This window comes from Typha latifolia, chromosome 11 (genome assembly GCF_019914945.1).
Source record: "Typha latifolia isolate L0001 chromosome 11, TyphaL0001v2, whole genome shotgun sequence".
NCBI classification, from domain to species: Eukaryota; Viridiplantae; Streptophyta; class Magnoliopsida; order Poales; family Typhaceae; genus Typha; species Typha latifolia.
The window spans coordinates 360,392-379,243 of record NC_133096.1 but is presented as its reverse complement, the minus strand read 5'-3'; the positions used below and the strand labels follow the sequence as shown (position 1 = coordinate 379,243).

Here is an 18,852-nt window from a genome sequence, read left to right as displayed (position 1 = left end):
TTCCTCTTTTCCTTTGTACATGAGGGACAAAGAGTAGCAACTTGGTAGGAAAAAATTTAATGCATAAAACTTGTCGTGGAATAATTTTAGGAAGTTGTTCCAAGTCAATTCTTCCTCTTTTCCTTTGTGCTAGCACTTAATCATGTGCCATCAATGTTCCGCTCAATCGTCGTACATATATATAGTTAGAGCAACCTTTAAGAATTTCTCGAATACACTATGCCTCTATATAAACTAAGAGGCTTAACCTGTCATGTAGTCTGGGGATGCGATGTCTGCTCACTAATAGCTTAGACTAAATAATTAAATTACTGTGAGAACTAGATCTGTAATAGGGGCAATAGTGGTCATTGGCTCAGATGTATGAACTAGAGTAGGTGTAGTAGGAGTCCTCTTGTCTCCTACTCCCACCAGGAGTCATTCTCTACACAGAGGCATCTCATCTATGTAAATACATATTGTCCTTCACAATTTTAATTTAAGACTAAGTAAGAAACTACTTAATGTAAGAATGACCACTAGTAATCTTTTCTCTGGCATCAACCCAAGCGCTTTGCTAGGGTTTGACAACCATTTTTCTCCCCCATGTGTGAGGAGTGTCCATGACGGTGTTCCCTCCTCTCTTATCCTCTAGCTAGGTGCTAGGAGAGAGGAGAGGCTCTTCTCCCGTAAAGGTTTCCTCTCCCTCTCTTTCTTTTCTCCTTCTCGTCGAGCTCGTGGTTGGCTCGCATTGGGTGAGTGGGTGGTGGAACCGAGCCACCTACGCCAAACCCGCCACCTTCTTCCTCTCCAACCTCGTCGCTCATTCTACAACCCCAACTCCGTCGGTTTCTTGCTGCTCTGCCCTCTTCTCGCCCCTTTCTCCATCAGTATTCACTTTGCTCGCTTTTCGCCTCGCCCCACTCCCGATGGAATCCCTTTTCTTCTTAGTGGTGCAACCTCCATCCCACTATCCTCCTCTCCGATCACCATTGTTAGCACATCTTTGGCCCATATTGTTTGCCTTTTCAATTGTTGCTTTTTCGGCCTCTTGCCCTATCGCCGCCTTCGCCCCACGCCACGGTGGCCGTGTTGGCTCCTTCGATCTGTTAGAGTCCAAGTAGCGACCATTCTCAACATCCGTCTATCACTTTTATCCTCCCCTCCTACACTGCCTCTTCGTCAACCCTCCTTTGCTGCGACTGCTGACCGGTGGTGAGCTGGTGGTAGTTGGCTATCTTGCCGTGTTGTTATGGACTAGCCCCGGTTGTGTTGGTGTTGTCTAAGGATTGCTCATGATGGCTAGCCTGATTCGGCTTTGGTGATTTGTTTGGTTGTCTCGTTGGGTTGGCAGGTTTTCATGCGTGTTGGATCTACTTTCTATGCATGTTGGCGATATGAGTTCAAGTCTCTTGCAACTGTTCATTCTTTATAGGACTGCCTAGGTAAGCTAAGAGTGAGGCTTATTTTAGGGGCGATGCCCTATCCTTTCCGATTATTTTTGTCTGTATGAGTACTTATTTTGTTACAAATTGATACCATGGTTTAATGTTGGTTTAGTATATCTTTAGCTAAGAGTGGAGCATGTTACAGAATTTTGTCCTAGCTCCGTGTTTTCTTTTGTGTATCGTGTTGTAATTGCTATTGAAGCTTAATGAATTTATCTATTTGAACACTGCGATAGGATCAAATTCACGAGATCCAAGGATCAGTAAGAATCATAGCGAATTGGCCATTTCTATTGAGCTTAAAAACTCCTCCCTGCCGTCACCTAGAACATCAGTGATAAGTCTCCAACTTTAAGCTAATTTGTGAAAAATCTTAGGCGAACAAAGATGGAGTGGGGCATACTACTAAGCAAGCCTAACCCACCCAAATGGTAGACTCAGAATTGACCACTTGATGACAAATTTGACGACCAAAGATAACCGAACAAGCAAGCACTCTGAAGCTGATGCAGGTATTCGATTTAAGTTGGGTAAGCTTGGACCAACCCACAAGATGAAGCCCCCTTTTACCCTAACCTTCTTCCACCACGGCGAAGGCGGACTGGGATGGCATTGGGGATAGAATTTATAAAGACAACCCTCCCAGCCTAGGTGAGATTTGTTTTTTTCCCTCATGCTCATGGCTAACTATTAATCAATACGAACAAGGAGAGACTCATATCACTCGTAATCACAGTAAGGAAGTGCCAAGGGAAAACTTGAGCACCCAAGTAATTAAATGGAAAAAACACCCTGTCTCATATTGAGGATGGACGCAGGGAGACCACTAAGAGAGCTAGGTTCACATTAGTCTCAATTTGTTTCTAACCAAATTTATAACTGAAATCTCAATTTGTCATAAGAGAAGAAAATGGTCATATTTACTTTTTGGAACAGACGGAAGATCAAAAGTTCCCAATGTTTACCCGTCCTCAATCATTAGTTCATTTTCTAGCAACAGTACAAGCCTCTGAAATGCGACAATGGTGTCAATACCTCTTGAAGAGCAAGGGAGGAAAGATGCAGTAGGATTGTGACACATTGTTTATAGTATAGCAGCAGGTTCACTTTCATCCATATCAGCCTTGAACCTACAAGATACTCTTTGCTGCTTGCTTTTGGGCTGTTTTCGATCAAGTTGCATTTGTTAGACCACCCTCAGTGGTACCTTCATGCAAACCCATAAGCAATACCATGCATTTTTCGTAGGCAAGAGTTCTCTCAGTGGTACCTTCAGGTGGTCTCCTCAAATCATGACCCCATAAGAATGCAGACTAGCTGATTGATCAACAACATGCCCCTTCTTTGGGCTAATCCACTTAACAACTGGAATTTACAAATTCATGTTTGAAGAATAGCAACAAGAGAAGATGGTAAGCACGATTCCGATAAATCCTTTGGGACCTTCATGTATTTGCAGAAAAACATTGTCCAAAATGCTGCCTTCAATACCTGAGGAAAAGGCCAACAGAAGTTAGTTAATTTACAGTTGTATGAAGCAAATGAATCGGGTGACAACTATATATGCAAACCCTGATGCTCTCAATTCTCCATGTTGAGAATTTCAATCTTTCCTAGATTAACAATTTTACAAGAAAAGCAAAAAAAATACCACGGAATAGAGTCGTCAGTCCAATTGATGAAGGTTCAAAGGAATGAATAGAAGAAAAACAAGCAGATGAAATTGCATGAAGGTCATTTCATATCCAATGAACACATGATCCAAAAGCAATCATGATTATTCAGGATTTTGATTGATAGACTGCAAAGAAATGGTCAACCAAAAAGAGGAGGTAAAAACCTCGGATGTATGGTCAAGGAATCCTTTCTGAGGTTCGGAGATGGCCCCAAAATCTGTTTCTGCTGCTGTACGTATATACTGGCCCATGAACTGCATGGCATATAGATGATCACGATCAAATGCAACATACAGAGAAGTAAATTTCTGGCATAATAATCAATGCACCTGAGTGTATTGGGTCATGCAAAAAGGATGAAACTGCCTAAGGAAAGTCCCCAATCCGAGGACCTGGAAAAAAGAGAAGAAAACAGAACTAATCATAAGTTTTCAAGAGAATCTGTATTAGATGATGTTATTTGGATGCTTTACACAAATTTGGAGTAGATAAAATTGGCTATAATAGTTACAAGCATTATCTGGACACGTCAGAAGTACTTGACAACATCCCAATAATGCAGGAAATAAACAGCCTGACTTTCATCTGATTACTTCACAATTTTATAAATGATTCTTCAGAAGTAGGGATTGGTTATAAGAATATTATAGCCAAGTATTGGTATTTGATATTAAAGTAAGATGAGTTAAGGTTTCCAATGAACCTAAATGTACACAGCTAATAGAGCATACCAAGGGTTACTTACCATGGGAAAGAAATCAATTATTGACTTCTTTGATCGACTGGTCAAAGTGCCCAAGTGAACATCAAATACATATCGAGGTAGCTGCATGCAAAATCACAGATATAATTACCAAGCATAATTGATGCTAGACGAATTTCTCGATAACAGATTAGTAGGAAAATTAATTAAATATGAGGAATCCACCAACCGGGGTATCGAAATCCACCAACAAACACTTAATATGTGAAAATTCTCAAAATATTAATTAACCCATAAAAAGAAGATTATAAGCCTTTATATAGGCAAAGTAAAACAAAAGACAAAAATAATTTAAGAAACAAAAAAGACAAAAATAGTCCTATAAAACTAGTCAAAACCCTCGTTAAGCTAGAAAGTTACGAGTGCAGCCCTCTTGTGCCTACGAGTAAACATGATGAATAGTGATGCCCACACCAATAATGAATTGCTTTTTTCCTTCAATTTAAGAGTAAAGATGTAACTATGCTAGGCCAAAGATAATATCAGCAAATATAATTAATAAAGCTGCATCCTAGAAATTAGAGTTTAAATATTATAATTTCCAAGGAAATAAGAGAAAAACCTGAGATATGGAAAAAACACATGCAAATCTGCCCAAAAGAATAGGGGTTTTTTCTGAGATATAGACTGTTTGAAGAGGAGAAAGTAAACCACACAGTTTCCGTTGCTCATCCAATTCATGAAGAAAAAGTCCCAGTGAAAAATCCTCCTCCTCTTTTGCTTGTATGCACTGCCAAATAGTAACTAGATAATATTGAATGAAAAGTAGAATCAGCTAAAATAAACAGAAGGTACAATTATTACGAACCTCAAGTATTTTTTCTCTCTGAGAATAAATGGAAGTGATCATGCCCTCAGCAGCAAAAGTTACAGCACCAGCTTTAATCTGTCAAACATCTGATGTCTTTTATATAGCTTAATGAACATGATTCTATGAAAAATGACTAGAAGGAACACAATAGCATCAGAAATTAAAGACAGTTAACATGAAACATCTATTAAACTAGTGGTTGAGTTTCCTTCAGACTCTAAAAATGATCCCTCCTATTATAGTTAGTAGTTATTCATTAAGACTGCCTAAACTATCTTCTCCGCCATTCCAGCTGATAAGTCCTTGCATGAATTGATATGGCACTTTACTGTACTTTATCCACAGTTTATTAATCATTATACGCCTAGATATTCCTTTTCTTTCACTATTGTATTTCCACACAGTTACCATACTAAGCACCATCACATCAAACTAAAGTATTTTCCATAATCTGGACAAGAAAATAATTATCAGGAGATCTGTAACTAAGAATAAGCTCTTTGTAACTGAATCTGCAACTACAACTGCTAAATCAAGGCTACCCCAAATGGATGAACTGAAAAAGACACAAAATAAATCAACTATTATGTTTTCTAAGATCATTATATTGCCAAGTGTCTCAGCCTTCTAACCAATAGGCTTCCAATCAACTTGAGAGCCCTTCTATTCCAATGTGATTTCAGTACTTCAAAGGCTAATTCAGATCTGTAATCCTTTCTAGAAGTTCCTTCTTTTTCTCTTGAAGCAGGAGGTATTGAATGTAAAAGATAATGTTTGTATAGAGGATACTGTATAATATAATCATATATTCGGCTACGGAACAGTTGAATGATTTATGACGGTATATTGAATCAGATGCTCTAGAACTCCCTCTTTTAGATACAGAAGCGAGTTCCAGTATAAGGTTGGAAAAGTAGAGTATTCATGTCACTCTGATAGGAAAAATTTTAGGACAGTCGAAGTATGATTGAATTCTGACTCAGTATCCAAGCTAGCTGATAACAAAGGTTTCTACAAAGAGACTAATTTGTTGAGATAAAACCTTGAATTTTGTTTATCAAAAACAGTTCCTGGATTACTGGACAAAGGATTACAAACATCATTACCTTGCATGTTGACTTTAATTTGAAGGAAATCAGGCAGCGCACTAACTGTAACTGTCCAACAGTTGCCAAGTACTCGACTAATGGCTCCCATGATTTATTGACCATCTTGACCTACGCAATTAACAAAGATAAAATTACATTTACATCAATTATCTACTATCAAATGGTCATAGAAAAACTATTACAAAACATCAAATTTATGGATATATTCTATCTTAGATGGTAGTAAGTGATAACTGAAGAACTACATAGTAATACATGGATACTTTCCTAAAGACGGCAGAATCAATGATGTTATGCTACCATAATGCAACATTCAAGGACGATATTACTTGGGTAGCGGCACTCTCAGAGGTCAGAACAGGTTACGTAGCAGAAAATAAAATATTCGGTTTTATATTACACAATGCAAGAAATAAAGAAATTTGTTCATCTGTTGAACAGAGAAAAATCATCAAAACAGGGACTGTAACCACAAAAATTTAACTATTACCAAATGATTATAGGATGACCAGCCCAGCAAAGGAATGGATGTAGAAGGCCCCAAAAGTTCGTCCAGTTTATGCAACTCCTCCAACCATTTAGCATCCAACTGCGACAAAAGCCATTTAATTTATTACGAGGTCATCTTGAAACAATCTTAGAAAGATAGGACATGAAAATTAATTTGTGAGACGTTACAACGAGCAATACTATCAGTGGATAATTTGTGAAGAATAACGATAATATTTAGTGCAACATTTTCGTATTATTTTTATGCCGACAAATAAAGTCTTTCATCCTCTTAACCATTCTACGTTTAACCAGGTATTAGTTTTAGTTATTGAACTATTATCAATTAATATTATGTGTTCAATTTTATTATTGAGTGTTCAATTATTAATATTAGTTTTAATGAATGTATTCAATCATATTATGTGTTGAATAATATTTATATTTAACTATTACTTTATCTTTAATAATATATGTCATTTACAAAAATAATCTAAAAATAAAACACTATAATGTAGGTTCTAATATATATATTTAAACAGAAAAACTAAAGATTGATATATCAAAGATCTAAAATATCTCTAAATATCTTAAAAAATTTATTAAAAATACTATAAATGCGTGCCAGTGACACGTAAAGACGTGCAGCTGGCATGTAGGGGCGTGCCGCTCGGCATGCCCCGTGTCGATGGTGGCACGGCACGAGCCACTGGCTTGGCCATCGTTGATGGTATCTACTATCTATCATCAACTTTCAACAGTATTAGATTTGAACCTATGATCCTAGTCTAGTATGACTTGCGTCATACAGTAGGTCAATAGATATTACACCAGAAGAGAACCCAAAATTTTCCCTTAATTATTCCCTTATAATGCACTTCTTACAGTTACAGACCTTATATCTATGTATAGCATGTTATTACTGCTAACTGCTAACTTTAGCAGTTAGCAGTAATAAGTGCTAAGTACTATCAAATATCAATCAACAAGAAACTACTAGAAGAATGGGCGAAAACACATTGTGCCATATGCTTGCTTCATTCACAAACTCACCAGGACATTAAGATACTTCCACATATGCTCTAAATTCTCCTTTATCAGCATTGCTAACAGAGAATCCAAACTGGCTAGTCCAACCTGTCCAATACTGCACATCATATCTGTTAACTTATTTCATTTATAAAAAAATCACATCAAAATGGAAATATGAAAACTACTGATTTTTGGAAGGGTCTAATACATATGAGAATAACACTGCTCGAGAAGTAAAAATTGTAATGGCTTCATAAACTGCTAGACAAACCAAGTTATCACAAAATCATGCATCCTTCTCCTTAAAATATGAATCATGAAAAGACACTAGGAGCAAATTTCCAGATCTATCTCAACAATATACCAAAGGAAAAATGTAAAAAGAAGATAACTCTAGGCATTTAAATAATTAAATTGACTATGAATTTATGAAAGTATAGGAATACCATGACTCAAGTATACTAAAGAAGTGCAATCCAAGCAATTCGTGCCCATCTGCATCAAACCTGAGATAAAACTAATATTAGTCACAGAACAGTAGAAAACTACCTCATCAATATCTCACTTAGGCAACTAATGACAGTAAACACTTAGAAATTAGATCCTACTGAAAGAACTGAGCTTATGGACACTAAATTAACTTCAAGAAAAGGAACATAATAGGTTTTCTTCACATACAAATTTCACAAAGTGCTTATTTGACATGGATATATATATCAATAAAAATCCAGTGCTTGCATGCTTTTCTCTACGCTCTTTATGAAAGAGAATATTGCAATTCTATTTTTTCAGGGGTAGATTGCAAACAAGAACCTTTGAGAATGTTATATGCAATGCCAGTCCAATACAAAAATGACATGGTAAAGATGAAGTGATCAATGAACCAGTCAAACATGAAGAAGCCTTACCAACCAATCATAGGCTCGATAAACATTGACCGTGATGGATCAGTCAGACGAATCATTTGATGCATTAGATGTCCTGGAAATTGTTAATAATAAGAGAGTACATGATAAATCCATAAAAAATAGCTAAAAAGCCTTTATGAATCCTCTCTGTAGATTAATAGTCCTCTGTCAAACCATCCAAGTCTCAGCTTTGATTTTACTTATTGCAATTCTCCAACTTAATATATGCTCATTTTCACAAATATATTAATCCATAATATAATTGATAAGTGGGAGTTACCAAAAAAAGTTCGTGACTTGGAGAGGTCGTTCAATTGTGCAACTAAGATTGTTGATTCTTGCGTTTTCCTTGTAAAGTTGGTTTGCTCCTGTCACAAAGATACACAAGTGGAAAGAGAAGAGTATGTGGCCACATATTATACTGGAATATGAACAAAGATGTAGATAGAAGATAGAGAACAAGAAAACCAGACTATGATATACTTTTAGAGCAGATCGCTGCAAAACATCAGTTAAAGTCTCTTCCCAGATACGAATCCCATGTATGTGGAGTACATCCTGAAATAATTAATTATCATTATTTCATCAAGAAGAAACATTCAGCTTTGAAAGCATAAGGTTCTATATATCTCATGCTAAATGAATTTAGAATTCCTACACAAAGTAGTACATAAATATTAAATTTGGTTGTATCTGAGTATGCTGATAAAGATGCATGGTGGCAGATATTTTGTAAAATGTAGTCATGTAGGAACTTAAATGATTTTGTCATCATTTCAAGGTTTTTACAGGTCGAGACACCAGTGGTTTAGCTGTGAGCTAATACAAATATGAGTTTCTATCTCAAATTAGTTCAAGGCCCTGAGGACCAAGAAGGGGTGCTTATGAACCGGGTCAGACTTGGCCTGGTCTAAAAAATTTTGGGCTCGAGTCTGGACAAGACCTGGCTCAGTTTAGTCTCAGACTAGTTTCGGACTTGATCCAAGCTTGAGCCAGGTTCAAGTTTTCTGGCAAGATTCAGTTGATGCGCATGTTGTTCGGTGAGCCACTTGCAGGTAGACAGACAAGCGGGCCTAATGGACAGGTTAAGCGACAACTAATTTAAAATATTATTATAAATAAATAAAAAATTCTAGGGGGCCAAATTGTATAATTTCCCCCAATAAAATTATTTTTTAGAAAAAATTAATGGGCCACTTTCCAACATTACCTATAAGGCTATAACTGTAACAAATAGTCAAAATTTGATTTTTTCTTTCCCTTTTGTGTGCTTTCTATATTGAGTGCTTTCATTAAGGAAGGTGGTAAGGAATTTAAGGAACTGAAATGGGAATTAATTAATTAATTAAATCTAATAGATATGGGCAAGCTAATTGCCAACAAATGAGCTAGGCCAGAATGGACGGGTTATTATCTATGGGCTCTAATAGACAGGTCAGATGCTACAGACTTGGGCCAGATTGTGCTTAGACAAGGCTTGACCCGAGCTAGTCCAATAGACTTCTGAGTCGTGCTTGTTCCCAATTTCATGGATTGGACATGAACGGGCTCCAAGCTCACGGGTTTCTAATTAGCACTCCTAGAACCAAGTTATTCTAATTTCCAACATCTTGGACAAGATAAAAAATCAAGATCTCAAAATATTAGCTGACCTATAAAGCATGTATACTAATATGGATATAGAGATACAAGGGTACAACGATACAAATATGGAGATACATCGAATTCTTAAAAGAAAGATACGGATATGGCATGACACGACAATAAATAAATAGATATATATTTTCAATCTATTGCCAACTAATATAACATATAGTAAAAAATAATAACATCCTAGAAGTGATAACATGAAAAGAAAGAAAGCTAGATTTAATATCTACATGCTTAAAACTAAGATTTGTCGGATTGGCCGATTTTGATTAACCAAGCCAGATCCATTATGGATCTAACTCGGATTCGACCCGAGGTAATTGATGTCCCCAAGCTCTTTACTCTTTTCTTCTCTCTCTCTCTCTCTCTCTCTCTCTCACTCCTTTCTCCTTTTCTTCTCACTCTTACTTTTTAACGAAGAGATTTAGCTCCAATGAACTACGACGATAGAAATCTCACTCCAACGAACTATAGTTCTTTAAGTATTTATTGTTTAGAACCATTACATGATCTATATGCTAGTTATTATCCTCCTCAGTATCCTCAGTATCTCCAATATCCTCAGACACAAGATTCATATATTGAATATTATTATTCTTAGAGATAACAAGATCCATTTGATATAAATGATATGATGCGATCACTCTTTAGAGTACCAGACCCTAAACATCATTATTTTCAAACTTATAATAATTATAATGACGACAACTATAAGATTTACGAGAGCTAGCTCGTATTCATCGAAATTTTAACTTTTGAGTAAGTTAGTACTTTTGTTTAATTTTTAGGGCTCAATGTGAATAATTATTATTTTCTTATTTTTTGGTCATATTTTTTAAATTTTTAAAAAATTCTGTATTTTTAAATAATATTTAGAATTTTATGTAATTAGAAAAATTCTGATTCAATTCGGGCGACTGATACGGCCGATCCAACCAATACATATCGTTTTTTTCAAAAGGCCAATCCCGATTCTGATTTTTTGAACCTTGCTTAAACTTCAAAATAATATTGTAATAGAAACTAATATGAAACTCAAAATATTAGTGAAATGTTTTGGAAACCCATTTTATTAGGTTAAGACCTATTTTTGTTGGAGCCGTATTATGCTGTATCGGGGTTGTATAGAGGGATAAACAAAGTATCATACTTCATAGTAACAAATTCAAAATAACTTTGGTCATTATTTTTCCCATTTATTCTCATATTTATTACTTGAAAGATGAATATTATAGCAAAAACAACTGTAGTTATTTGACATGTTGGTAATATCACGTTGGCCCATATGATCTCAAGTGTAGGGTGTCAAAACAAATGAGCAGCTCAAGTTTGGCTCAGGATCGACTCAGCTATTGCTCAACTTAGGCTCAGCTCCAATATAAATGAGCTGAACCTAAACAAACAGCCGGCTCAAAAAGCTCAAAATTATTAATTAATATTATATATAATTTATAGTCGTTAGATTTTAATCTAATAGCTAAAATTTCCCTTGGCTTTATTTTAATACTTTGTCCTTATTTTTTTATTTTTGCTCCATCGCTCCTCTCTCTCCTCTATCATTTTTCCACCCACTCAAATTTTGATACTTATTTTATTAGTACTTCTTTTTCCTATGACCTATCTTATTTTCTCTCTTCCTATCTCATTTAATCAATTCTAATCTGACTCACATTTTTTTTCATTATTTTATTTATCCTTTTTCTTTCTTATGATAAACCTATCCCATCCTCTCTCCCTCCCTATCTTGTTTCCGCTCCTCCTTCGTGCCAAAATCTAAAATACAGACCCACCATGGCAACATCGGCATTGGCCTTCTTCCTAGTGCCAGCAACCACCACCACCCTCCTCTAGTCCATCTCTCTCTCTTCCCTGGACAACTCTCTCCCCCTCTCTCAATTTCTTACCCTCTCTTCTCCCTTGCTCTCAACTAGGGTGACGACAACGCCTCTCTCTTGAATATGCCAGTGCTAACTTCTCTCCTCTCCTTCATCTTTCCTCTATTCCTCCTCTTTTCTTGGCTCGTTTTCAGCTCAAGCTTGGCTCGAGTCGAATTGATTCGACTCAAAATCAAGTGAGCTGAGCCTAAACATATGGTCTCAGCTTGAAATTAATTTTGAGCCGAGCCTAAGCAACTCCAAGCTCGCTCAGGCTCGGCTCATTTACACCCCTACATCAAGTGCATCTATCTACTGTTATGCTGTCTACAGAGATAACCGCAACATAAAGCTTCTCTACATTCAAATGAAACAACCTCATGACTCCACACAGGCCCCTAACCCCATCTTTCTGTTCTCTCCTCTTCCATACATAAGCATGCATTAATGAAAATAAACCTATTGCCATCGTTAGAATCCCTGTAGCTTCTGTCATTATTAAATATATGCATTGAGCAAGACATATAATTGACAACCACCTGAAAGGATTCCATCATTTGGAACTGCGCATGCAAAAATGTTGATAATGAACTTAGTTTGTCTTCTAAGTCCCTGCATCCAACTGTAGAAAGCCAAACAATCCTATTATTACGACATAAGAACTGTTATTAGATTTGTGGAAAAACATGATGCAGATAAACAAGTAGCTAGGTATGTCTAAAGAAGTTATTAATAGATAATGTCATAAAGTGTCCTTTCCCATGAAGCTTTTCCAGCCAAGACATCAGTCAGACCAATTCCAGACAGTCTCAGCATGTGTTCTTTCTAATGCTAATTTCTTAGAATACTTTGACCTGTGGAGTGTGGACAGACCATATATTGGTTGAACTCATGACCCCAAATCTCAGGATTTTAAATAAGTACTTGTTCCTGAACTTTACAAAAGTACCTTACTCTAAGTTTATTATTGCAAAGACAAAAAAGATACAAAGAATTGATTTCATTTACCAGGGAAAGCTTAGAAACGCCCTGGATAGAAAAAATTTCAATACAAAATTAACTCTGTTTAATCTTGCCTGACTATTATTATCCTCAGCCTGCTCTAGATGATTCTTAGGACCAGATTTTCTGTAACTTCAAATGTGGACTGTGGAGCACATCATGCAGGGTGGTAGTTCTGCCAGATGATGCAGGATTGCAACACAACTAATACTTTACCAACAATTGCTTCCTTTTGAAGATTACATATTGTGACCTCCATACGTTCAAGTTTTTTATAGAAAAAAGGGATAATGACATGAACAGGCATGGTAGGTGGACCCATCAATGTTGTTAGTATGGTGAGAAACATCAATAACCATAATGCACATTTTGATATCAAAGTAGACTTGAAGAACAAAAAACGTCAGAATCTGAAAATGGAGCAGAAAGTTTCCCTCAGATGGGACGATTGAGCTAACTTGAAAATGTAGAATGAAATCTAAAATAAACTGAAGGGAAAATAACTGGAGTGAAATTCTTGGACAGAAAATTGGTTACTGTTAATTTAAGTCGTGTAAAGCTATCTATCTAATTCACAAGCCACCTAGTTTTGTTGACCTTGAATGTTCATAAGGACCAAAGCAACTTATAAGCATTGCTTTATAAGCCCAGGGCATGATGAATTGGGTTAGTGAAAGTCACATAACCTGAGAAAGTCAAACCGATGTCTGACAAGAAATGACATTTGGTGTGATTCAGCACCAACAAAAACAGACACTCAACCTAAAAAATAATTGACTTTGACATCATCAAATGTAAATCCATCTCATAAAAGTTGTCATTTAGCAGTCACTCGACAAGTTGAACTAATTTGAACACATGCAAACCCAGCTAGACATAGCTCAAGCTGCAGAATTGTTTTCAACTTTTCATATCTTGGAACCAAGAGGATAGGGCCTGTCAGAGGCTCATGGCTACGTTCAATTTTCCATCAAATATCATATAAAGTCTAAGCAATATCTAAGGAACCATATGTTCTTCCTTCAGCAATATGATCATATATCTGATTTGTCAATCCTTTCGACAAGTAGCATAAAGATGACATGAACTCTGACAAACTTGGGACGAAAATTGCCTTCAGAAAGGTTATGTAACTAAACAGTAACATCTACATGGTGAACAGTAATATAAATCAATATAATAAGGGTTTCAGGATGTAGAGAAAAGAAACTGTACATCGACAGCAATTGAAGAATCAGAATGTTGCTTCAAGCTATAATTTCATACCATGAGTTGATAAATGAAAAGATTCCAACTTGCTTTCTAGCCGCCTTGATAGTTCCTTTTGTACATTCCCCTCCAACCATTTCCTTGTGTCCTTTATTACATAAAATATGGTACTTAACTATTGAAGTTGCAAATAAAATTTTCAAAAGTGCTATAGAAGTGGATTAGAAGCTCATATAAATAGCGCAAAGGTCATAGAGTCAGTATTCACTTTTAAACATACATAAATTGGTATATCTAAATACTATTAAAATGTATTTGATGAAAACAAAAGATGGAAGTATACCAGGAATATTTGCATCATTTCATGGTACATTGAGACTCAAGGCCCAGAAGTTCAATAGGTCTAGGTGAGAGATTTACTGACAGACTACATTTGGAGAAACTTTCAACAATGACACTATTAGTATGTTTGGTACTACCACAATAAGAGTTTACATAGTAACAAATTGATTACTTTCATTTCCTGTATACCATTGGAATTTTTGCTTAACCTAGATACAACAAAGACATTCTCCAGATATTTTGGTCCACAGAAGTACATACCAGGTTGATAAGGCAATTGAGGTTTGTCGCCATGATTTCTATTCCCTGCATTAACATTTATCACTGTTTAATCCATGCCAACAGCAGCTAACCTAATAAAATCTTGATATGTAGTAGAAATTCAAATCAAGTCAAAAGAAGCACCACAAGTATTTCAGAACAGTCTAATGCAATGAGAACAACTTGTAGAACAATGATCAACTATGAGAAGAAACGGATGAACAAGTACTTAAAGTCTTAACTCTTAAGTAGTATTTCTCGCTGAATGGATGATCACAATTTACAACTTGAAAAGCATTCAATAATAAAGTGTACTGTGAGGCATGAGCATCATGTCAAATGGGTTCATCAAATAGCATAGCAAGGGAAAAAAAGGATGCAGTTTGCAAAGGTATCAAGAAAAAGAAAACAAATAATACTATGTATCTAGCTAACTTCTGAGAAGCCTTTAAGATGAGAAGTCAGTTAAAGCAAGAACCATCACTAGTGCTCTCCCTCCCACAAACATACAGGCAAACCATGCTTCTTTAGCATCAAAGAGTATCATTAGGAAGAGAGAGTGCTTTGTATAACAACAGCTATGAAAACTACAACTCAAACAATACTTGCTTCTTAAACCATATATGAGTGTTTCACCAACTGGATTGACTGAATTCTATGCCATGTGGTAGGTTCAAATCACATTTCCTACTTTTGTAAATTTACTGTTTCATGTTTGTTTGAAATGACCAGGTAATCAAAAGTAAGAACCCCGTCTGTCTATTAGGTAGTCCTTTCAAGTTTCAATAGCTCAGGATAAAGTTTCTAGTAGTGACAAGAAACTTCAAATATATCCAATAATCCAGGTATCCGGCTAAATATCGTAGTTTTTGGTTTTTGCTATTTGAACTCACCAAAATGGTCATATTATGTTCTCATGCAACATGCTTCTTGGAACAGAATAAAGTTCTTAATAGTAAACCATTTAAAGTTTGTGTTAGAGACAGTCAATTATCACATCATAATTTGAAGAATACAACTTAACATGCTTGTAAAAGAGGACACATGGTTATCTTATAATGCATGGCAAGAATTGGAGATGATTTCCCAGGTTATAGAATAGCACTATCTTATTTGACTTGACTATAACAAGTACCATTTTGAAAATACCAATGTCCGGCAAGAAATGGAAATAATTTCCAATGAGACTGGAGATTTTCCGATGAGTAGGGGTGTAATCGAGCAAAGCTTGATCGAGCCTAGCTCTGATCAAGCTTAAATTGAAAGAAAATTTGAGTCTAGATTTGTGATTAAGCTTGAACTGAAATCATTTCAATTTGAACGAGTTTTGAGCTTGAGCCTAAATAAGCCGATCAATAAGCAATTTCGAGTCTTAATTAATTCAAGCCTAATTTCGAGCCCTATCAAACTTGACTTGAATCAAGCTTAAAATAAGGCATAATTCAACTATAAATATATAACATTACAAAATATAGACTAATAGAAATCTCTATGTATCTGAAAAAGATATGATATAGACATATATTAAATAATAATTCACTTAAGCAAATTTTAGAACATAATAGAAATATAGTATAGTATAGAAAACATTACTCATATTATATATATAATTATTTTGAGCCTTATTGAGCTGACTCATGATCAAGCTTGGCTTAAAATTATTTTCAAGCCTATTTTGAAGATCAAGCTCGACTCAGCTCATTTTCTAGCCGAGCTTGATTGAGCCTTATCGAGTCAGCTCAATTATTTCCCCTAAGTGTCTGATAGGTAGTTGTCTCTTACTCTCACAATCTTCTATTTTCTTTTGTTTTTGTTTTTTGTTTTTTGTTTAGATTCACATGATGAGTTGATAGCATAGTGATGATAACAAAAAACTAGTTTCCTGCATTCTTGAATGTTGTAAACTGATACAGAAAAGGAACTTAAGTATTACATGAAATTACCTCTGAAACAATGGCCAATCTTTTAGTTTGCCTTGCCAGATTGAGTTGCCGATCCAACTATAGCAACCAGAGTACAAATGAGCCATCACACAATAATACAGACCAAAGAAATTAAAAACATAAATCAGATATGAGGTTATTAATTATTAAATATCATTAATCAATCCTAATGATGAAAAATACTATGTTTAATTCAAGATAATAAAGAAGCAACAATAACAACAACAACGATGACGACGACGACAAAAATGACGATGAACAACAACGACAACAAGAAGTTGCTAGTCCTAGCTATTTGAGATTAGCTATATAGACCTTCAGTTAACGAAGCAGAAGAGTAATTCCATGTTATTTCAATAGTTCACTAAATATCTGAAGAATCCAAACTTTTGAAATTGTGATCAGTGCAATGGGATGTGTCTATTTATCTATCTCTTGACTAGAAATGGGAGCAGGTTTGAAAAAGGATAGCAAGTTAGCATTGCAGCACTAATCTGGTTCAATTATATAGAATAGTTTTGCAATTATATTTTCTACTGGAGAATATTGACTTACTTGTTACTGCTGACATATCATTCATACCTTATGTTTCAATCTTATGTATCACATCAGAAGCCACTCAAGATAGCCCAAGACCAATAAAACCTCATCTAAGATTGAGTTATCTAGTCCACACTTTCTTCAATAAGTTAGTCAGAGGCTTCAGAAGAACAACCCATAGGTATTACGAATGGTACTTTGCTTTGGACTTACTTTCTTAGAGAACATCACTACGAGTAAATAAAATCAGCAAAGGATAAAGGCTCCAGGGATCACATATGAACTCACTAACGGAAGTGTGTGAACAAATAGGGGTTCTGGAAATGACACAGTACCCAGTCAATAAGAGCGAGGAGGAAAGTATATATACCATGAAATACCTGAAAAAAATCTCCAAATTTTTCCTTATCAACACGATTCAAATGAAATGGCACATCAGCTCGTAAGTCATAATCATCAAATATATCCAGCAATATGACCTGCAGTGAGAAAAAAGAAATGGCATAATGAAGTCTAAACTAATCCCAAGAAGTAGAGAATATCTGTAAGATGATTGTACAAGGAAATAAACATATATAACGAAATATTAGGTTTTACAATGCAGAAAGCTCACAGGAATGATCTCCAAAACTGCAAATATCTTAGCAGCATATTTTGAGGAATAATAAGTTGAGATGCACAGGAGATCTGGGCTGCACAGCAAAAGTTCCAGTAGGATTTACACATGCCAACACCAAAAGTTACAAAAATAATTAACAGCTGATGGACAGAAGTAGAATCGGAGGAAAAGATTGAATAACAATTACGAGATTATAGAAGAAATGAAGAATAAAATAAATAACATGCGTTATGGTGGAATACTAAGAATTTTTATAAGCCAAAAAAATGGAAAGACTTTCTTGTGCTATCACTATTCGTGATAAACTATACTGGATTCTTTCATTTGTATGCAGTCGACCTTTAGAATCTCCATAGAACCATTAAGTACTCTGCTTCTAGATGTTGCTTCTTTGCATCTGTACCCACTCCGCAGATCAGAAGTTTTTAGTATTTGCTCCTACCAAGCGCACCCTCAAAGGGAAAAACAAAGGAATAGGTTTCCCATTGCACAAGGCTACTGCCAACAAGGGTCTAGGGAGCAAAAGATGTACCCAGCATTATCTATGTTACTATAAGACTATTGTCATGACTCAAACACATGACCACTTGGATGCAATGGGCAAGCCTTATAGTCAGACTAAGTGGCATCCTCTACTTTTATGAAATCAATCTTCCCTAAGAGTTCACTATGTTGTCTTTATTGGACATATCTAAATCATTTCATCCATCAACATTATTCTTCTCACTGACCGTCAACTTTCGCAAACATTGTTCCGTAGTTACTTAATATCTAATACAAAACTGTAAGGTTGATGTTATAGTCATCCTACAAACCTTCTTTTTAAGATAAAGGAGCACACGGTAATCATGTGACAAAAGAGGTAATGGAAGAATTCCTCTTAGGTACTTCTTATCAACGATGGCCGTGCCCGTGCCGACCGTCGGCACGGCACGTGCCGTAAGAAAAGAAGAGAAAAATGTACCACATTGGCTGTCGCCGCTCGCCCGAGCTCGCGTCGGGTGCCCTAGTTGAGGGAGGGGAAGAAAGAGATCGAGATCGAGATCAGGAGAGAGAGAGAGAGAGAGAGAGAGAGAGAGGTTTATCAGTTAAAAACTTAAGTTGCAAATACTTGTCCTCTATTTTGATGGTCATGATTTACTAAACCTACACTTCATATACTCAACTTTCTCCTCCTTACTCTAAAACCATTAAATT

At 35.8% G+C, this 18,852-nt stretch overlaps 1 protein-coding gene across 4 annotated transcripts in view; it reads right to left on the bottom strand.

The window, feature by feature from the left end:
- Positions 1–2,283: 2,283 nt before the first annotated feature.
- Positions 2,284–18,852, bottom strand: part of LOC140797822 (uncharacterized) — a 29,425-nt gene continuing 12,856 nt past the window's right edge. For 2 of the 4 annotated variants that reach the window (XM_073151496.1, XM_073151498.1), the window contains 19 exons: positions 17,650–17,728; positions 17,417–17,515; positions 16,497–16,553; positions 14,554–14,598; positions 14,008–14,098; positions 12,279–12,361; positions 8,699–8,773; positions 8,496–8,583; positions 8,216–8,288; positions 7,754–7,813; positions 7,329–7,422; positions 6,277–6,375; positions 5,784–5,894; positions 4,675–4,752; positions 4,429–4,596; positions 3,849–3,929; positions 3,433–3,495; positions 3,268–3,357; positions 2,284–2,918 (listed from right to left, as the gene is read on the bottom strand). In XM_073151496.1, coding sequence (XP_073007597.1) covers positions 2,808–2,918; positions 3,268–3,357; positions 3,433–3,495; positions 3,849–3,929; positions 4,429–4,596; positions 4,675–4,752; positions 5,784–5,894; positions 6,277–6,375; positions 7,329–7,422; positions 7,754–7,813; positions 8,216–8,288; positions 8,496–8,583; positions 8,699–8,773; positions 12,279–12,361; positions 14,008–14,098; positions 14,554–14,598; positions 16,497–16,553; positions 17,417–17,515; positions 17,650–17,728 — 1,645 coding nt within the window. In that variant the 3' untranslated portion in view covers positions 2,284–2,807. Of the gene's footprint in view, positions 2,919–3,267; positions 3,358–3,432; positions 3,496–3,848; positions 3,930–4,428; positions 4,597–4,674; positions 4,764–5,783; positions 5,895–6,276; positions 6,376–7,328; positions 7,423–7,753; positions 7,814–8,215; positions 8,289–8,495; positions 8,584–8,698; positions 8,774–12,278; positions 12,362–14,007; positions 14,099–14,553; positions 14,599–16,496; positions 16,554–17,416; positions 17,516–17,649; positions 17,729–18,852 lie in introns of those variants that run through there. The other 2 variants (XM_073151497.1, XR_012110726.1) reach the window with 2 other exon arrangements.